Source organism: Leucoraja erinacea, chromosome 2 (assembly GCF_028641065.1).
Source record: "Leucoraja erinacea ecotype New England chromosome 2, Leri_hhj_1, whole genome shotgun sequence".
NCBI classification, from domain to species: domain Eukaryota; kingdom Metazoa; phylum Chordata; class Chondrichthyes; order Rajiformes; family Rajidae; genus Leucoraja; species Leucoraja erinaceus.
The window spans coordinates 118858507-118876736 of record NC_073378.1 but is presented as its reverse complement, the minus strand read 5'-3'; the positions used below and the strand labels follow the sequence as shown (position 1 = coordinate 118876736).

At 42.1% G+C, this 18230-nt stretch overlaps 1 protein-coding gene across 2 annotated transcripts in view; it reads left to right on the top strand.

The window, feature by feature from the left end:
• Window positions 1-18230, top strand: part of esyt2b (extended synaptotagmin-like protein 2b) — a 148159-nt gene that overhangs the window by 108182 nt on the left and 21747 nt on the right. The window contains exons 8-15 of one of the 2 annotated variants that reach the window (XM_055664564.1): window positions 1405-1525; window positions 3633-3809; window positions 4693-4775; window positions 7886-7934; window positions 8147-8236; window positions 11036-11131; window positions 14203-14265; window positions 17078-17152. In XM_055664564.1, the coding sequence (XP_055520539.1) occupies window positions 1405-1525; window positions 3633-3809; window positions 4693-4775; window positions 7886-7934; window positions 8147-8236; window positions 11036-11131; window positions 14203-14265; window positions 17078-17152 (754 nt within the window). The remainder of the gene's footprint in view (window positions 1-1404; window positions 1526-3632; window positions 3810-4692; window positions 4776-7885; window positions 7935-8146; window positions 8237-11035; window positions 11132-14202; window positions 14266-17077; window positions 17153-18230) is intronic. The other variant, XM_055664573.1, reaches the window with a different exon arrangement.

Genomic DNA, 18230 nt, shown 5'->3' with positions numbered 1-18230 from the left:
GTTTTGTTTCATTGATTAAAAAAATGACCATGTATTAGTTCTGTCGATGGAAAGCCCGAGAGTGAAAACCAGAATACTGAGTCACCGTTGCCCTCTGCTGGAAGATGTAGAAGATGTCACTTCACATTTGGTGAATTGGTGACATTAAACCAGACTAGTATTAGATTTGCCATGACCAACCTTTCTCTCCCCCAGCCCTTGGTATATAAAAATGCAACCTAATGAAGTTGGTGGGAAACCTATCTTCAAACTCTTAAAAACAAAATAATATATCTGGTTGCAATTTAAAGCTTGATTTGTACAGCAGTATGGAATAATAAATATTTAATGGAGCTCATATTTTTCCTCTGTATTTTGCATTTACTTTTATCTTCGAAAACACAAAGAACTGAATCTGCCAAATAGACCAAATAATTGTATTTACAGAACAGCACACATTACCTGCAGAATTGAACAGCATTGGTGGTTGGAGTGCTTCTAGGTGTACCAGTTTATTTTCTCCATAGGCATCCAAGAGATTTGTGGATGTTCGATTATGAGCAACAGAAGAAAGTTATTTTTATGCATCAATTTTAGAGACTTCAATTTGTCAGTAATATTGACTTCCCAGGATCTTGAATTAATGTTGAACAAGATTTTGACCATTCTCCCCTTAAATGTTTGAATTGTTGCTTTTAAAAGTAATAATTGTTAAAGATTAATCTTTGGCGTTTCATTGAGATAGAATGTGTCTTTTATTAGTCTTTACGAGGAGTCTTGATCAGATAAGGATATCTTTATGTCGCCAGATCATTTCATTAAAAAAAACTTAATTATTTAGATACTAAAAACACTTCAGTGTATATTATTCTTTGACTTTAGTTTTTGATAATGAATGTCCTGTAGTATACCTTTATAGTATATTGAATGAAATTATGTTTTGTAAATAGATATGTATTATTACTCAATTTGCAGTAGATTTGTCTGAACAGCGTCTCCAAGATCGCCCGTTCTTATTATTATTATTATCCCGCAGTGACTACAGTTATATGGAGTGTAATACCGCACAGGAAGGAACTGCAGATGCTGGTTTACATCAAAGATAAGCAAAAAAATGCTGGAGTAACTCTTCAGGAGTGTAGTAATGTTTGGTCTCAGCAACCCAGTGGCAATTTACCATTTCAGGCTCCAGATTAAAAGTTTGCATACGTTACGGAAATAATGAATGCAAAATGCTGCAGCTGCTACAAATACAAAACAAACATAGGAAGTGGCACAAGATGAGAGAACAAAATCAACCTTTTTGAGTTGATGGTTTTGTGTCTCTGAAGGAATATGGATTCCATCTGCAAATTTTTAATGCACGTGATAAGTTTGTGTCATCTCTCGATGGCTTTAATCACATTTCTATCCTGTTTTCCTCAGTGGATTGTCAGATACCATCATCCTTGATATCATGTCCAACTATATGGTGCTGCCCAATCGTATCAGTGTGCCACTTGTGAACGAGGTGCAGTTGGAACAGTTGCGGTTCCCAGTACCAAAAGTAAGTTTCAGAGTAATGGTTGCCGAGCACTTGTATTCTTTGTATTAGTTTGAAATTGAAGGACCTGTTTGAAATTGATGCTGGTAACATTTAGATTTGCTTGCATAACAGTTATCAGCATATCATTTGTTCACCAGCATGCCACTTTCTCCCCTGCTAGTATCAGGCAACTGAACCATCCTACCACAACTAGAGAGCAGTGCTGAATTACTATCTGCCTCTTTGGTGACCCTCGGACTATCTGTGAATAGACTTCACTGGCTTCATCTTGCACTGAACGCTATTTCATTATATATCTGTACACTGTGCATGGCTCGATTATAATCATGTATTGTCTTTCCACTGACTGGTTCACTGTACCTCGGTACATGTGACAATAAACTAAACTAACTAAACTAAGATACAAGTTGATTAACTTTACAGCAGGGCAGTGGGGGTTTTGAATGTTTCTTTGACAAAGAGATGGCTTAATGGTCTTCCATAGAGAAACATTTACGAAATGTTCAAGAGATTTATATGTGAATGCATCGGGACAATCTTGTGTAGCAGAGAATTTACAGAATTACAAAACAAATTCATTTCAGTAGTTTGTACTTCCAGGAAACTAAAATGGCAGCATTATGGGGTAGTAAATACTTTCATTTAAATAGCCTTTTTCCACGTTTGATGCTTAAATGAAATACCTTTCAACATAATCCCTATTGTATTGCAAGAAATCGATGGTAAATTTACACATAGCACGCTTTCATAACACCAGCGAGGGGGGAAAAATATCCCTGCGCTGGTTTTTATTGATTGATAAACATTGTCCTGAATACTGGGGCAAATGCTAGCTACACAGCCTTTTAAAATAGTGCCACCTAGTCCATTACATATACCAGAGAGCGTAGTTAAAGGGTGTTCATTCAGAATAGCACTAGAGTGCCAGGCTAGGTTTTTGTACTGAAGGCTCAAGTATTGGACTGAAGCCAACATCCTACCAGGTTAGCAAGCACCCAACTGAGCCACGCTGGTTTTATTTACTATTGAACGTCATTTAAAGTGGAAATCATTGGAGTATTATCAGAACTCCCATCCGATTGTGATACTTTTGTTTCCTCCAGTGCGTTAAATTTCTGCTTTCATTTGGAAATGGTTGATAATTTGATGATACAAAATTCATCCGTGTAACATAAAATGTGCAGGGATCAATGCCCTACGCCCTGTAAAGGTTCAATAATAGCATGTTTGGAACCTCTTCTATTCGAGGTATTGATACATTTTATATCCCAGCCATCCACCAAACCTAGTGCAATGGTAAAACTATGAAAGCTTTAACTGAGTCAAATATCAAACAACTCTCCTTGAAGGGGCTCGACCTGAAACGTCACCCATACCTTCTCTCCAGAGATGCTGCCTGTCCCGCTGAGTTACTCCAGCATTTTGTGTCAACTCTCCTCGATTTCTTTCTGTAAATGACACGTTGCTAACAACTTATTCTATTTGGTTGTTTTACATGACTGATGTTCTTTGAAAACAGCAACTAAATTGCTAGCATAATCACTCCTCATCTAAAGGGGCTGTCCCACTGCGGCGACCTAGAAGAGTTTGCCCTCGACCCATACTCTCAGCACGGTCGACATGAGGTCCTAGGAGGTCTTTGTAACTCTCCTTCGTGCTCGAGAGTAGTCCCCGTGTATTCGAGGCCTCAGCTAGGTTGCGGGGTATTTTTCAACATGCTGAAAAATGCCCGCGAGTGAAAAAAGGTCCCATGGATAAAATCAATATTTTTTTTTTCACTCTTAGGTTTAGTCTAAGTAGGTCATAGTAGGTTGGCACGTTATTTGAAGATAATCTAAGGTAGTCGTAGATAGCCTTCAACATAGTCGAAGGTGGATCGAAGGAGGTCGTCTTCACTCTCCACTATTCGGTGTCCAATTTTCCTGAAGCTGGTCAAAGCTAGTCTTCAACATAGTGGAAGGAGGTCTTCAACATGACACTTTTTCAAACTCTCCTAAACTCGCCAATTAGGTCGCCATAGTGGGACAGCCCCTTAATTCTAATTATTATGTAGGATTGGTTAATTTAATTTATTTCAATTTACTATTTTATGGCTCTTTCTTCATAGGGATTCCTAAGGATATATTTCATTGAAGCTCAGGATCTGATGTGGAAGGACTCGTTTTTGAGGGGACTTGCAAAAGGAAAATCTGACCCATATGGTATTATTCGTATTGGTAACCAGATGTTCCAAAGCAAAACCATCAAGGAAAATCTAAATCCAAAGTGGAATGAGGTTTACGAGGTAGATATGCTTATGTTTATACTGTTTTACTCATTCTGTGTGCAGTTACTATAGTTCAATCCTTATGCATTCTCCAAAATTCCATGGACACTTGCCCAGGTCATTCAATACCAGAATAATTTTAAGACGCCCATTTAGAAGCTGCTATATGCATGGAGTATGCATTTCAGTAAGTTTTAAGAACATTTACTTTTAATTACTTTTTAATTAAGATGATTGAGGCTTATTGTGTAATTTGAGATCTAATAATTTCTATAAACCCTTGCGTACGTCAGATTTTATGTAAGTCAGAATCACCATAACTATCCCCTGCCTGAAATAACTCATTGAGTCTGAAGAAGGGTCTTGATCTGAAACATCGCCCATCCATTTTCTCCAGAGATGCTGCCTGACCCGCTGAGTTACTCCAGCATTTTGTCTTTCTCCGAGAGCATTAACTCTCAGCAGCGTCTGGGGCACTTTCTGTTTTGCAAGGCCTTCTGGGTAAGCACCGCCGCCATTGCTGGCTTGTTTCTGAAGTAAACTTGGGTGATCGTACAATGTTGAGGGAATTACAAACTGTCTTGATCGCACTATGGACTGAGTACAGAGTTGTTTACGCAAGTCGCTTATTGTGTCAGTCGGGGATTGTCTGTGCTTTGGATTCTTCCTACAACAAATAGATGTGCTGGTCGATTTATTGGCTTCTATACGTTGCCGGGTGTAGGAGAATTGGAGTAAATGGGCATATAAGAAATAATTGCTTGTATAGAGTTGACTGGGGTCCTATATCATGCAAAATTATGAAAAAATGAGATTTTAAAAGTAACTCCTTTGTATTTTCTGCAAAAATAGCCCCTAATTTTGTTATGTGCAATTTAGTATAAATATTTTCTATCAATAGGCACTGATTTATGAGACTCCTGGCCAGTTAATGGAGATTGAACTTTTTGACGAAGACCCAGACAAAGATGATTTCCTGGGCAGGTAAAAGTTAACAGTTTTGCATTGTATTGATTGAAGATTGATGAACGTATAAATGAAAAGGGAGGCAAAAGATTGCACCCTTTTGTGCAATGTTGTTGTGCCTCTGTTTAGTTAAGTCGGGGTGGGGTTTCAGGTAAGAAGAGAAACAATTAGAAGTTGGTCACAGCTCAGGGAACAATTTTCCAGCTTGATGGAACAAATTGGAGGAGGATCAGATTGAATTGGTGGTGCATCTTTAAGTTGGGTGTGGGTTGGTGGAAGTGGTGTTGTTGGAGACGAGGTGAACACATTGGCTGTGGGAATGAAGGGTTCCTTCACCGCTTCTTCCCAACTGCTATCCAACTCCTGAATCCATCACCTGCTTCACACCTCCTTCTCACAAGGAGTGCCAAACTAAGTTTTTTGAGGAGGCGATGAAGATGATTGACAACGATAAGGCAATCTATGTGGACTTTAATTAAGCATTTAATGATATCCCTAATTGTAGGCGGGTGAGTTGGTAAGCTGGAAACAAAATTGGCTTGGTCGCAGACCAAGGTAGTAGTGGAGGGGAATTTTTTGACTGGAAGTCTCGGACCAGTGGTGTTCCGTGCGGATCAGTGTTGGGACCTCTGTCTGTGAAAATGTAAGTGGTATGATTGATATTTGAAGATGGTCCACAGACTGATCAGGTTATAGACAGTGAAGAAGGTTGTCAAAGGATTCATCAGTTTATGTATCAGTTGGTAATTGGGGCTGAGAAATGGCTGATGGATTTTAATTCCAACAGATGTAAGGTAAATGCATTTTGTGAGGTCAATTGCAAGAGTAAACCATACAGTAAATGGCAGGACCGTGGCGGAACGTGGAACCTTGCGCGGACGGCGGCCGAACACAGGACCCGGCATTATGTGGCCTGCAGGGGTAGCAGCCAAGTTAGCCCATGCTTGGAAGACCCAGTGGACTGCTGCCCGGAAGTGGGAGCCTGCCGAGCCGCCGCTGCTCATCCTCAGAAGACCAGAGATTGGGAGGAAGGAGCCGGTAATGACGACGGACGTAAGGGGAGAGGATAAGGGCTGGAAAGAACCGGGCTCTGACCTACCGTGCCCTCTAGGTCGGCTGCTGGACTCGCCCCCGGGGAACAAAGGTGGACGAAAGAAAAACGCGTTTGCTAGTTGACCAAGGAAGGCGATGGCTGGAGGCCCGCAGCAGCCTGGGGTTTGCCTGAATCAGACACCGCTCATAACAGTTAGAGCATGGACTGGACTTGGAAAATGACGCCTTGCCATGTTGCATGCGAGCTCAGTAGACTATTTCTGTACAATTGCTAATTGGGATACTCTACTGGACTGTTTGGAAGAAAATAATTTAATTGTACATTTGAGCTTCGCACATGTGACAATAAAGCACCACTGATCCTTGGGAGATTTAATGTACAGAGGGATTTTGGGGTACATAGCTCCCTGAAAGGGGCATCACATGGACAAGGTGATAAAGAAGATGCTGCTAAACAAGTTATGAGCCCTTGGTATTCGAGGTAAGGTATCAGCATGGATAGAAGATTGGCTCACTGGCACAAAACAAAGAGTGGGAATAAAGGAGACAATTTTTTGGATTGACTGCTTGTGTTCCGCAGGGGTCGGTGGTAGGTCTGTTACTTTTCACATTATATGTTGATAAACTGGTTGAGGGAGTTGATGGCTTTGCGGCCAAGTTTGCAGACAATACGAGGAAAGGTGGAGAGGCAGGTAATACTGAGGTAGCAGGGAGGCTGCAAAAGGACTTGGACAAGCTGGGAGTGTGGGCAATGAAGTGGCAAATGGATCACAGTGTAGTAAAATGTACAGTCATCCACTTTGGTAGAAGAAATAAAGGTATTGACTACTTTCTAAATTTGAGAGGATTGAGAAATTGGAGGTGCAAAGGGACTTGGGAGAGCTGGTGCAGAATTCCCAAAAGGTTAATTTGCAGGTTAGGCCGGCAGGAAGGAAAACAAATGCAATGACAGCATTCATTTTGAGAGGAATAGAATATAAAAGCAATGATGTAAAGCTGAGGCTTTATCAGGTGCTGGTGAGGCCACATTTGGAATATTGTGATCAGTTTTGGGTCGCATATCTGAGGAAGGATGTGCTGGCTTTGGAGAGGGTCCAGAGGAAGTTTATGAGAATGATCCCAGGGATGATTGGGTAGACCATGAGGAGGCTCTAGGCCTGTAATTTCTGGAGTTTAGAAGGATGAGGGAGAGGGGGGGGGGGCGGGGAATCTCATTGAAACCTACCCGATCATGAAACACCTCGATAGAATAGATGGGGAAAGGATGTTTCGAGTAATGGGAGAGTCTAGAACCAGAGGGCACAGCCTCAGAATAAAAGGACGTACCTTGGAAATGGAGATGAGGTGGAATTTATTCAGCTGGAGATGGTGAATCTGTGGAATTCATTGCCACAGATGGCTGTGGAGGCCAAGTCATTGAGTATTTTGTAAAGCAGAGTTTGATAGATTATTGATTAGCAAGGGTGTCAAAGATCAGCCATGATTGAATGGCGGAGTATACTCGATGGACCGAATGGCCCAATTCTACTCTTATAACTTGCATGAACTTGTTACAGGGAGAGGCAGGAGGAATGAGGTGAGAGGAAAAATTAGATCAACCATGGTTGAATGGCAGAGTAGACTGGATGGGTTGAATGATCTAATTCTGCTCCGATGGTCTTATGGCCTTGGGTAAAGAGTGTTTAGGTGGGGGATTCCAAAACTTGGGAATAAGGCACAGAAATCAACAGTGAGTTTCAAGAAATGACACTTGACCTGTGTTGGTGGTGGGTTATGTAGATCCTAGAAGGATAAGGAGAAGGGGGGAGAGAGGAGGAGGGGGGAGAGAGGAGGAGTAAGGAACATACAGAAATGGGGCAGGGCGATGGTGTTTTTGATGCAATTGCAAGTCACAGAGCAAAATATTCACTGCAGAATTTTACTTTCCCCAAAAAAAAAGCGAACTGCATGTTGGAAAGCAGAATACATGAGGATGTGAATTGCCCAAATAACTAAATGCACATGGTAGTGATTTAAAATGTTTTAACTGTTTTTGAAGATGTTGACGTCATAAAATGTCTATCATTTCATTTCAGCCTCATGATTGACCTTGTTGAAGTTCAGAAGGAGCAGCTAATTGATCAGGTATATATTGGGTTACATACATTCCCCATTACAAGTGGAATCAAATGGACTATTATTTATTGCTTAAAGAAAATGGGATTTCAATAAAATACATCACTAAGTCTGCATGGAATGGAAAAGGGGGTACCCTGAGACCTGGATTGTTGTAATGGGTGCTGATGGTTGACCCAAGTCCAATGCTCTTGGTGTTTTTTCATTTTATCCATTCACAGTGGTTTGAATTGGATGAAGCGAACAGAGGAAAGTTGCACTTGAAGTTGGAGTGGCTATCCCTGCTGCCAAACACTGACCTGCTGTCTCAGGTACGTCAATATGTTGTGCGTTAGATTAAGCAAAGTGTGTTTAGATCACGTCTCAGGAGAAGGATATGTAATCCAAACTTTATATTGATAGATCAACACAAAGTGCTAGAGTAACTCAGTGGGTCAGGCAGTATCTCTGGAGACAAAAGATAAATGACGTTTTGGATCAGAACCCTTCTTCAGACTGAAAATAAAGGGGAGGAAACTGAAGTTAGGAAAAGGCCACAACTTTACTCCCCTTTACATTTAGTCTAAAGGAGGGTTCCAACCCAAAACGTCATCCGTCCTTTTTCCCCAGAGATGCTGCCCGACCAGCTGAGTTACTTCAGCACTTTGGTAAAAACAAACATCAGCCGTTATATTCAACACTTTATCTTGATACTATAATGTTGGTTTCCTCTTAATATGATATTTTTCTCTGATTTGTGCACAAGACATGGTGGATTTAATGATTCTCTGACAAAGCTCAGTTATTACTACATTAGTTTTTTACTCGATATAATCCACTTGCTAAATCTACTGATTTCACTGATGCGTTTCTTCTTTTAAAGAAAAGTAAAAATAATATCTTATGAAAGGGATTTCAGATATACTAACTAATTCAGTACATACTCTCTATACTTATAAAACTCTCATCTTGTATGTGGATTTGTGTGTGTGTATAATCACATCTTCTCAACAAAATGACGAGCTAACGGTAACATTTTTACATATTCCGGTAGAGATTTCCCCCCCTCCCCCAGAGTCCGAAATTGCCTTATCTGAAAATTCCATGTTTTATTTCTCGAGTTATTAATGAAAATGTTCAATAATCGGACAATTTTGAAATAAAACGGCTGTCTTTTGCTGATGACGTCACAATGGGTCCACACCAAGTTGCTCGTGAAGTCACTGCGAGTGAAGTCACCCATCCCACTTCCTTTGGTTGATGCCTGCTCTCTGGCCGCCTGCCCCGCCCCGCTCCCCTCCCCTCCTCCCCCCCTCTCTCTCTCCTCTCTCCTCCTCTCTCTCCCCCTCTCCTCCCCCCTCCTCCCCCCCTCCTCCTCTCTCCCCCCCCTCCTCTCCCCCCCTCCCTCCTCCTCTCTCCTCCTTCCTCCTCCTCTCTCCCCCTCCCCCCTCCTCTATCCTCCTCCCTCCTCCTCTCCCCCCTCCTCCTCTCTCCCCCCTCCTCCTCTCTCCCCCCCCTCCTCCTCCCCCCTCCCCTCCCTCTCCTCTCTACCCCCTCCTCCTCCTCCCCCCTCCTCCTCTTTCCCCCCCCTCCTCCTCTCTACCCCCTACCCCTCCTCTCTCCCCCCCCCTCCTCTCTACCCCTCCTCCTCTCCCCCTCTCCTCTCTCCCCCCCTCCTCCTCCTCTCCTCCCCTCCTCCCCTCCTCCTCTCTCCTCCCCCCCCCCTCTCTCTCTCCCCCCCTCCTCTCCCCCCTCTCTCCCTCCCCCCCTCCTCTCTCCCCCCCTCCTCCTCTCTCCCCCCCTCCTCCTCTCTCCCCCCTCCTCCTCTCTCCCCCCCCCTCCTCCCCCTTCTCTCCCCCCTCCTCCTCTCTCCCCCCCTCCTCCTCTCTCTCTCCCCTCCACCTTCTCTCTCCTCCCCTCCTCCTTCCCCTCTCCCTCCCCCCCTCCTCTCCTTCATCCCTCACCCTCCCTCCTCGTTCTCTTCTCCTCCTCTCTCTCTCCCCTCTCCCCCTCTCTCTCTCCCCCACTCTCTCCTCCTCTCCCACTCTCTCTCTCCCCTCCTCTCTCTCCCCTCCTCCTCCTCCTCTCCTCCTCCCCCCCCCCCCCCTCCCTCTCCTCCCTCCCCTCTCTCCCCCCCTCCCCCCTCCCTCCCCCTCTCTCCCCCCCCCTCCTCCTCTCTCCCCCTCCCTCCTCCCTCTCGCTCTCCCTCCTCCTCCCGCCCCCTCCTCCCTCTCCCTCCCTCCCCTCTCTCTCCCTCCTCCTCCTCCTCCTCCTCCCTCCCCCTCCTCTCTCCCCCTCCCTCCTCCTCTCTCCCCCTCCCTCCTCCTCTCTCCCTCCTCTCTCCCTCCTCCCCACTCTCCCTCCTCTCTCCCTCCTCTCTCCCCTCCTCTCTCCCCTCCTCTCTCCCCCTCCTCCTCCTCCTCCTCCCCCTCTCCCCTCCTCCCTCTCTCCCCCTCCTCTCTCCCCTCCTCTCTCCTCCTCCTCCCCTCCCTCTCCCTCCTCCCCTCTCCCTCCTCCCTCCTCCCCTCCCTCCCTCCTCTCCTCCTCCTCTCTCCCCCCTCGCCTCCTCCTCCCTCCTCCCTCCCCTCCCCCCCCTCCCTCCTCTCCCCTCCTCCCCTCCTCCCTCTCCCCCCCTCCCTCCCCCCCCCCCTCTCCTCCCTATGTGTGAGTGGATAGGGCGGGGATGGGGTAAGAGCAAATGAATAATATTAATATAATATCAAGGGGGTGGTTAGTTTGTGTGTGTGTGTGTGGTGGTTTGTGTGTTTGCGGGGGGTAGTTAGTGTGTGTGTGTGACGCCGCAGGCCCCCCCCCCCCCCCCCCCCCCCCAGCTTCTTGTGACTAACTATAATCTGATAGCCTCCTCTTCCATTCTTCCACCATGCTCCTGTGGTTTGTGGGACATTTGGTCGTCAAGTATAATTCACTGAATAATATCTGCCTTGAATATTCTCTCCCCTAGAGTAACACATGTTTACTGCTACCAGATTGCACTGCATATCCTTGTGCAGGATGCCATTGAAGTGAATCTAATTTAATTGTATTACCTCATATTGGGTATGGGGAATCCTATTTGGCATGTCTATGAGAGTAACGGCCCAAACATCTAACTTATGTTTCATTTGATCCAGGCAATGGCTAGCACCAGAGCTCTTCAAGGAACTGCAAATGATGGGCTTTCTTCTGCCTTACTCATCATCTATCTGGACTGTGCCAACAATCTGCCAGTAAGTCAAAAATCATTTTTAATTGAATTAATTCAACAAAAGTTTTGCTTGTGTGCCGATGCATTATTCCATTTCAAAGAGAAAGTTTTTTATCACCTTGTCACATTTTGTTCTCGATATTCCCCGCGAGGGAACGGCATCTTCATTGATGTAGTGGAGAACTGGATTTCATTTTGTATGCTGGCATTACGGGGCCCACTGTTCTCCCTTTAAACTCAAAGGGTCAAATTCACAATTCATCTTAATAGCCCAAGCTTTGATCCTTATTTGCTCCGTTTTGTAGAATCAAACAATTTGTGCAAATCAAAATCTTCTTCAAAATGCGGGAGCTCAGAATTCTACCTCTGAAGTATATTTTTTTAAATGTTGGACACCCTATCAGCATGTCAGAGATTTTAGAGAATTCCCCCTGGTCCTGGAACACGTACATGAAAGATTCTGAAGAGTCTTGTTTCCAAAATCTTTTAATTTCCGTCAGTCTTTTGGTTTAATTCATATCTCTAATGTTTTTTAATGTTATGTTGCCTCCCATTGGTGGACCCCAGATTTGATGCTCCATTTGGACATGATTGTTTTGAGATATTGACGTTAATAGGAAAGTATCCCAGGATTTATTTTTATTTTTTTCTTTGTTCTCTAATTCCTTGTTGTTGTTGCAGATCACTGGAGGTCAGACATAATTGCTGATGTAATGTTGTTACACACATTTCAGCCCACCTTTTCTTCAGAACAGATCCTTTCAGTTTTGCAGTACATTTTGCATTATTTTAGTGGGGTTTCATTTTGGCCAGAATAAGTTAAGGGTTAATGTGAATCCAAATTCTGTTGGCCAGAATACAATCCAACATTTCAACAATGTAACCACCCCTTATGAAAGTATTGGGTCTATTTGTCCCTCTTAAATAATCTACCTCAAATTGGAAGACACCAGAATCCGATTTGCTTCTGAGAATGAACTTAACAGTTCTGTCCTGCTGAGTTATTCCAGCATTTCGTATATATATCTATGAAATGTAAGAGTTTTCTGCTAGATCCTATTAGGCGACCTCGCCCTCTTGTGGACCTTATCGACATGATATTTTGTGAAAGAATCAGTTGATGGCTTTGCGCAGAGAACCTTTATCAGATAAAGTTTGAATTGTTGAATGTGATGCTAATATCGACAGTGGTCGAGAAACTGCTTATTATGCATGCGCTCTTATTGAAAACAAATTGTGCATTCTTTGATAATGATATTAAATGCATTGGCTGCTCTTTCTCTCAATCTCGCTGTTTTTTCCAAAAAAGTGGCTGTTCCCAGATTCCTTTCTGCCTTTCCCTACCGCATGTACCTGTCCAATCCTATCACTCTTTGCTTTCTCTTTCACTTCCATCTTCCTTAAGAATGTCTTCGAAGGAAACTTTGGGTGTGGATACTTGCGAGAGAGAAGAGCAGCAGGACTTGTATTTTGTGAAAATACTTGCTCAATCTTTAGAGACTTTTTTGTGAGTGCTCTATTCTGTTTGCTGTTTTTGTGTGCAGTGCTACAGTGTGGATCGACAATATTGCAGGATTTTTGTTTTACAATTCAGAATAAATTTGCAGAGCATGTTAATTGTTTTGGTGCATGTTCGGATATAGAAAGCAGATGTGCAATTCCAAAATAATTTTAAATTAATACATACGTGTTAGACTTTATACTACTTGTTGTTCTGGGAATGATTTATGGGAGGGAAGAAAATCCTGGCCTACTTTTGGGAAGGCATATTAGCCTCTAATTTGTTGCATTAAAAAAACAAAACATTTACTTAGGGAACTGTTTTTACACTACATATAAATCTCAAAATATATTGTGAATCAAAGGGAGGAAAATAATATCAAAGTAGTTTACTTGAGGTCATGCGCAAGGAGATTGTATGAATTTTTGGTTATTAATTATAAGCCAAATTAAATCCATATTGAAGTTTTGTTTAGCCTGCCATTTGTTTACCAAAGTCAATGGATTTTGTAGGGATACAGTCCCAGAAATATTAGCTCACTGCTTCTCGTTGGATGCTTCTGCATTTGGAAGCCTATAAAACTAGTAACAATACACTGACATTAGTCCGTCATTTGAAAACCAAACTAGTACTTATCATGGCATGTCCATTTGTAATCCAGTGGTGATGAACTCACTAGGATGAAGAAAGCCAACTGGTTCAACACTATTTATTAATTCCTAGCATCCTTGCACTTTCCCCGTTGCAATTTCTATTTATTTCTAAAGTGATTCCATGGTTTTTCACTTCATTCAATTATTTAAATTATCCTTATTTAAATTATTTCCAATTGTCGGTCCCTCTCTGCATGATCTCAATCAGCACCATAAGCATAGCTGACATAGATAGCTTTTTAAAAAAAAAATTGATCTGCTGAATGATCACAGTATCAACCACTTTTGTGTTTCACTGTGACTGTTGATTTTTGACTCTTGCCCATGCAACAGAGTCTGTGGACCCTCCTCCTTCCTCCAGGATGAATACATACATATTTACTGAAATGGTTTTACTTAAATTCGTATCCCCCATTTGGGTTATTCAAGGACTGACCAGATATTATTACTTTCAGAATAATCAGTATCCATTTTTTTAAAGACTGCACTGAATTAAAACTCATAGAGTCTATGTCTTTTATTAATCAAACCAATTCCCTTGTTTTACTTTTTTAATTTGGATTGTTAGAAACTTCATTACATTGATGCACTTGTTCTTTAATAGTCGATGTATCCTTTTTACGATTGTTCCTCTGAAGCTTAAATCTTTTGGCCAGATTGTTCAGTTATAAAACTGTGCGTAATTTTGCACTGGTGAATTTAACCAATATTGATAATTCAAAGTGAACAGCTGCATTCTTTCACTCCAATGTTTCTCACTGCTCGGCGGGCAAAATGTTTTCTGGGGCTCTATTAATGCTCAATCAAAATCCTTCCCTTTTCAATTCCAAGATTTCTGTGTGGAATGTTGTGCTCATCTCTTTCTATAACAGAATGCTGTTAATGCATTGCATGTGCAACTTGCTAACCCTCCTATGTTCATTCTTTCCTGGCACAAAGAGCAATCCATTTGAATTTAACCCTGAAAGATTGAAGAAGAGCAGTTTTATCAAATCAGCAAAGGTAATCTGATGATCAAAAACCGAAGACCATACACAGTCACGCCGGGGTGGGTCTATGGTTGCATTAGGGCTTTTAATTGATATAAAGAAAATGTGAGAAAATTACTGTTTAATATGAGCTGATGGTGCAAGCATGCGGCACGTGGATGGCATATTCTCTTAAGTGGTTGAACTCTCTGGGCCATTTCTTTTAACAGCTCAGTTGGACAGAAAAATGGCAAATGCAACTTGATCCAAGATAGAATAAATGGATAGGGGCCCTTTTCCTTTTGCTGAGGGGTTGACAACAAGAGAAGAATTGGTAGAAGGATGAGTAGGGAATATCGTTTTGCCCAAACAATAGTTTGCTTGAACTGAAGTTTATGCACAAGATTAGGCTGGTTGATTCCGCTTTGACCAGCATAGCCTGAAAAGTTTAAGACAACCTCCTCCTGATAGATTTTCTCTAATTATAATTGTGGTTAATTAATGCTATAAATGGGGAACAAATGGTGGACAGGTTTGAGGAAGAGAATGTGTGGGATAAACAAATTGGAAGGAATTTATATGGTGGTATTAAGCTGACTTTGCATGGTTGATGGGTTTCATGAGCTAGGTCACTTTCAGTTAGCCGATGTATAAAATTGCCCAGTCTGTTAATGGTGATGACCATTTTACTACCCATTCCGTCCAGGACCATCTTTCCAGGACCATCCACTGCACTGGGAATGATGCCAAAATGGGTCTGTAGATTTAGATAAATGCTTCCTTCGGGTGCATGAAAATGTGACTTTCTGTGGTCTTCGGTAATCATTATAAGTTTGTTTACTAACCCAGTGACTAAATTACATTCGAATTGTAATATTCAGGACAGGGGTGTGTTATATTACTTTGCATGAATTTCGAATTAAAAGATAATTAAAATTATAATTTTATGGTGGTGGTGGAAAAATATACAAACAGAGCAATTAAGGAAACTCAAACTATAGAAGTATTTGCCTAGCCTCGTGAATTGACACAGATTAACTTTTCATTAATTATCTTGGTAGTTTTTCTGGATTTATACAGGTATAAAACAGTTTATGGGTTTGTTTTTTTTATTGAACATGACTGGTTCTTGTTTATGTTCCAAGTGAAAGTAGAATCCCATTTCCCTCTCCTGAGTTTCACCTTCAAAATTCACATGAGTAATGTACACCTGGGACTGTCGGCGTATCCCAGCTATGATTTCAAAGCACTGGGGAAAACGAGCTGAATTAAAATGGTGGGATAAATTTTAATCAATTATTTTGAAATTAATTTAGCTGCAGAGCGCAATTGGGAACTTGATAGTACTTAAGTTAGTGTGCAAAGAATTGATCATGAATGGATTTAACCCCCCCCCCCCCCCCCCCCCCCCCTTTCTGACTGTTGTTACCAATGGATTACAGTGACCTTTTTTGTAAGCAGTGGACGTGGATTCATTCGTAAGTTATCAAAAATAATTAATAATATTAATCTGTGGGGACACCATTAAATGTTATTTTACTGTCATTGTTTTTGAGTATCGTTGATTTGGGAAGAAAAATAAATCATTTCTTTATTGCCGTTTGTAGCTCCCCTCTAGTCAGTTTTCTGCCAATTTTTCTCCTGAAAACATTGGACTCATGAGCTAGGTTTGGATGTTTGTGTAGATAGCTTGAGCTTTCCGTTTCAACCTCGTCAGGTTTAAACGCAATAAATATTCTGTTGACATTCGCACTACTTAACTCCGAGTTTGTATTGGCGCTTGACCACAGATTTACTAGCGGATTAAAACAATTGCAGTATTGTTTAATTTGGCTCTCAAATTGTAACCTTGCCTTCCATTCTGACAAACAAGAATTGAAATTTACCAAAGCTGAAACTACACAATTTTCAAAGGAAACATTTACAAAGGTAAATGACTTTTCCGATTTTGCCGGTCCTTTATCCAAATTTAAAGGAATTATCTGATCGCTAATGCACTCTAGTGCTGCAGCAGCAGCAACAAACAGCTGTGCAGAAGGAGGACATTGTCCTTTTCATCTCATCTCATGTGGGATTCTAAGTGTGCTGCTGTGAGGCAAGTTCACTTCAAAGGGATCGTCACAAATTATTCTGTATATATTTTTCCTTCTTTCCCCATTGGGAAACAAATAAAGGGGAAAGATTTTGCCCATTAGCAGTCTCTAAGGCGTATATAAATAATAAGAGAGGGTACCTTTGGGACATTTTCAATTGTAAACAGAATGACACAGGCAATGATGGTCCAGTTTTATACTGCCATCATAGAGTCTGTCCTCACCTTCTCCATCATGGTCTGGTTTGGCTCAGCCACCAAGCATGACATCCAGAGGCTGTTGTGCATCGTTTGATCAGCCGAGAAGGTTGTTGGCTGCAACCTTTCTTCCCCCCCCCCCCCATCAACGAACTTTACACTGCAAGGGCCAGGAAGTGAGCGAGTAAGATCATCCCTGACCCCTCTCACCCTGGCCACAAACTGTTTGAAGCACTTCCCTCTGGAAGGCGACTCCGGACTGTCAAAGCCACCACAGCCAGACATAAAAACAGCTGTGCTTTTTTCCACAAGCAGTAGCTCTACTCAAAAGCAAAAGTCTTTTGCTCTGGTATTTTATTTAATTCTTCACATGTTTAAATGTTTATGTTTTATTTTTAATTGTGTACTGTGTATCGTGTTGTTACTTGCGTGCAAAGCAACAAGGCAAATTCCTTGTATGTGTATATATACTTGGCTAATAAAATGTATTCAATTCAATGCATCGATCACAAATAGAGTTTTGACATGACTTCCAATGTTTTCCACCTACCATCAGTTTGGGAAGAAAATGAACAGTGAGCCGAACCCATTGGTCCAATTGTCCGTGGGGCATAACACATTTGAAAGTAAGGTGAGCATCCGTTCTCCTGTGATGGGCCATGTTTCAGTTATTGGGTTTGTATTTACCATTGTTAAGGAATGTAAATTAATTTTTTAAAAAACAAGGTTCTGGAGGAAGTCAGCGGATCAGGCAGCATCTGTGGAAGGAAATGGACAATTGACATTCCAGGTCCAGACCCCTTTTCAGATTAATGGAGTAGGGGGAAAAAACTGGTAAAGGGAGAGAGGGTGGTCTCCACCCCAAATGTCACCTGTTCCTTTTCTTCGGAGATGTTGCCTCACCTGCTGAGTTACTCCAGCGTTTTGTTGAGTTACTCCCAACATCTAGGCAAAGCCTGGCAAGTGATAAGTGAACACAGAAGAGGAGGGGTGATCAGCAGATGGGTAGAGATAGTGACGAGAGGTGAAATGGAGACAAAAGTCCGTCAGATAAAGAAGTAAGAGGAGAGGTGATATGTAAAGTCAAAGGGAAGGACATGAGCAGAAGGGAACGGGGATGGGAACGATCATGAAATAGAAAGAAATAGGTGTCTTTGAGTAAGGGAGGTTGGGAGATGTGCGGAAGGAGGAGTGGAAGGGTATTTTTTAGGAGCATTGGACACTGAAGCTAGACCTGCAAGAAGTTTTTATAAAATATCTTAGATGCGTAGATAGTGAGAATCATTTCTTCCAGAATGGATGTATGGGAAGGAACTGCAGATGTTGGTTTAAACCAAAGATAGACACAAAAAGATGGCGCTACTCAGCGGGTCAGGCAGCATCTCTGGAGAAAAGGAATAAGTGATGTTACGGGTCAAGACCCTTCTTCAAACAGAGAATCAGGGAAAAGAGGAATGAGAGATATAGACGATGATATAGAGAGAGAGATATAGAACAAATGAATGAAAGATATACAAAAAAGTAACGATGATCAAGGAAACATTCCGTTGTTGGCTGTGGCAAGATGTTAACAAGATACGGACAATGAAACTCACCAGGACAACAGTGAAACTAGTACAATGACTAGAGTGGGGGACGGAGAGGAAGGGGATGCAAGGGTTATTTGAAGTTGGAGAAATCAATATTTATACCGTTGAGTAGTAAGCTAC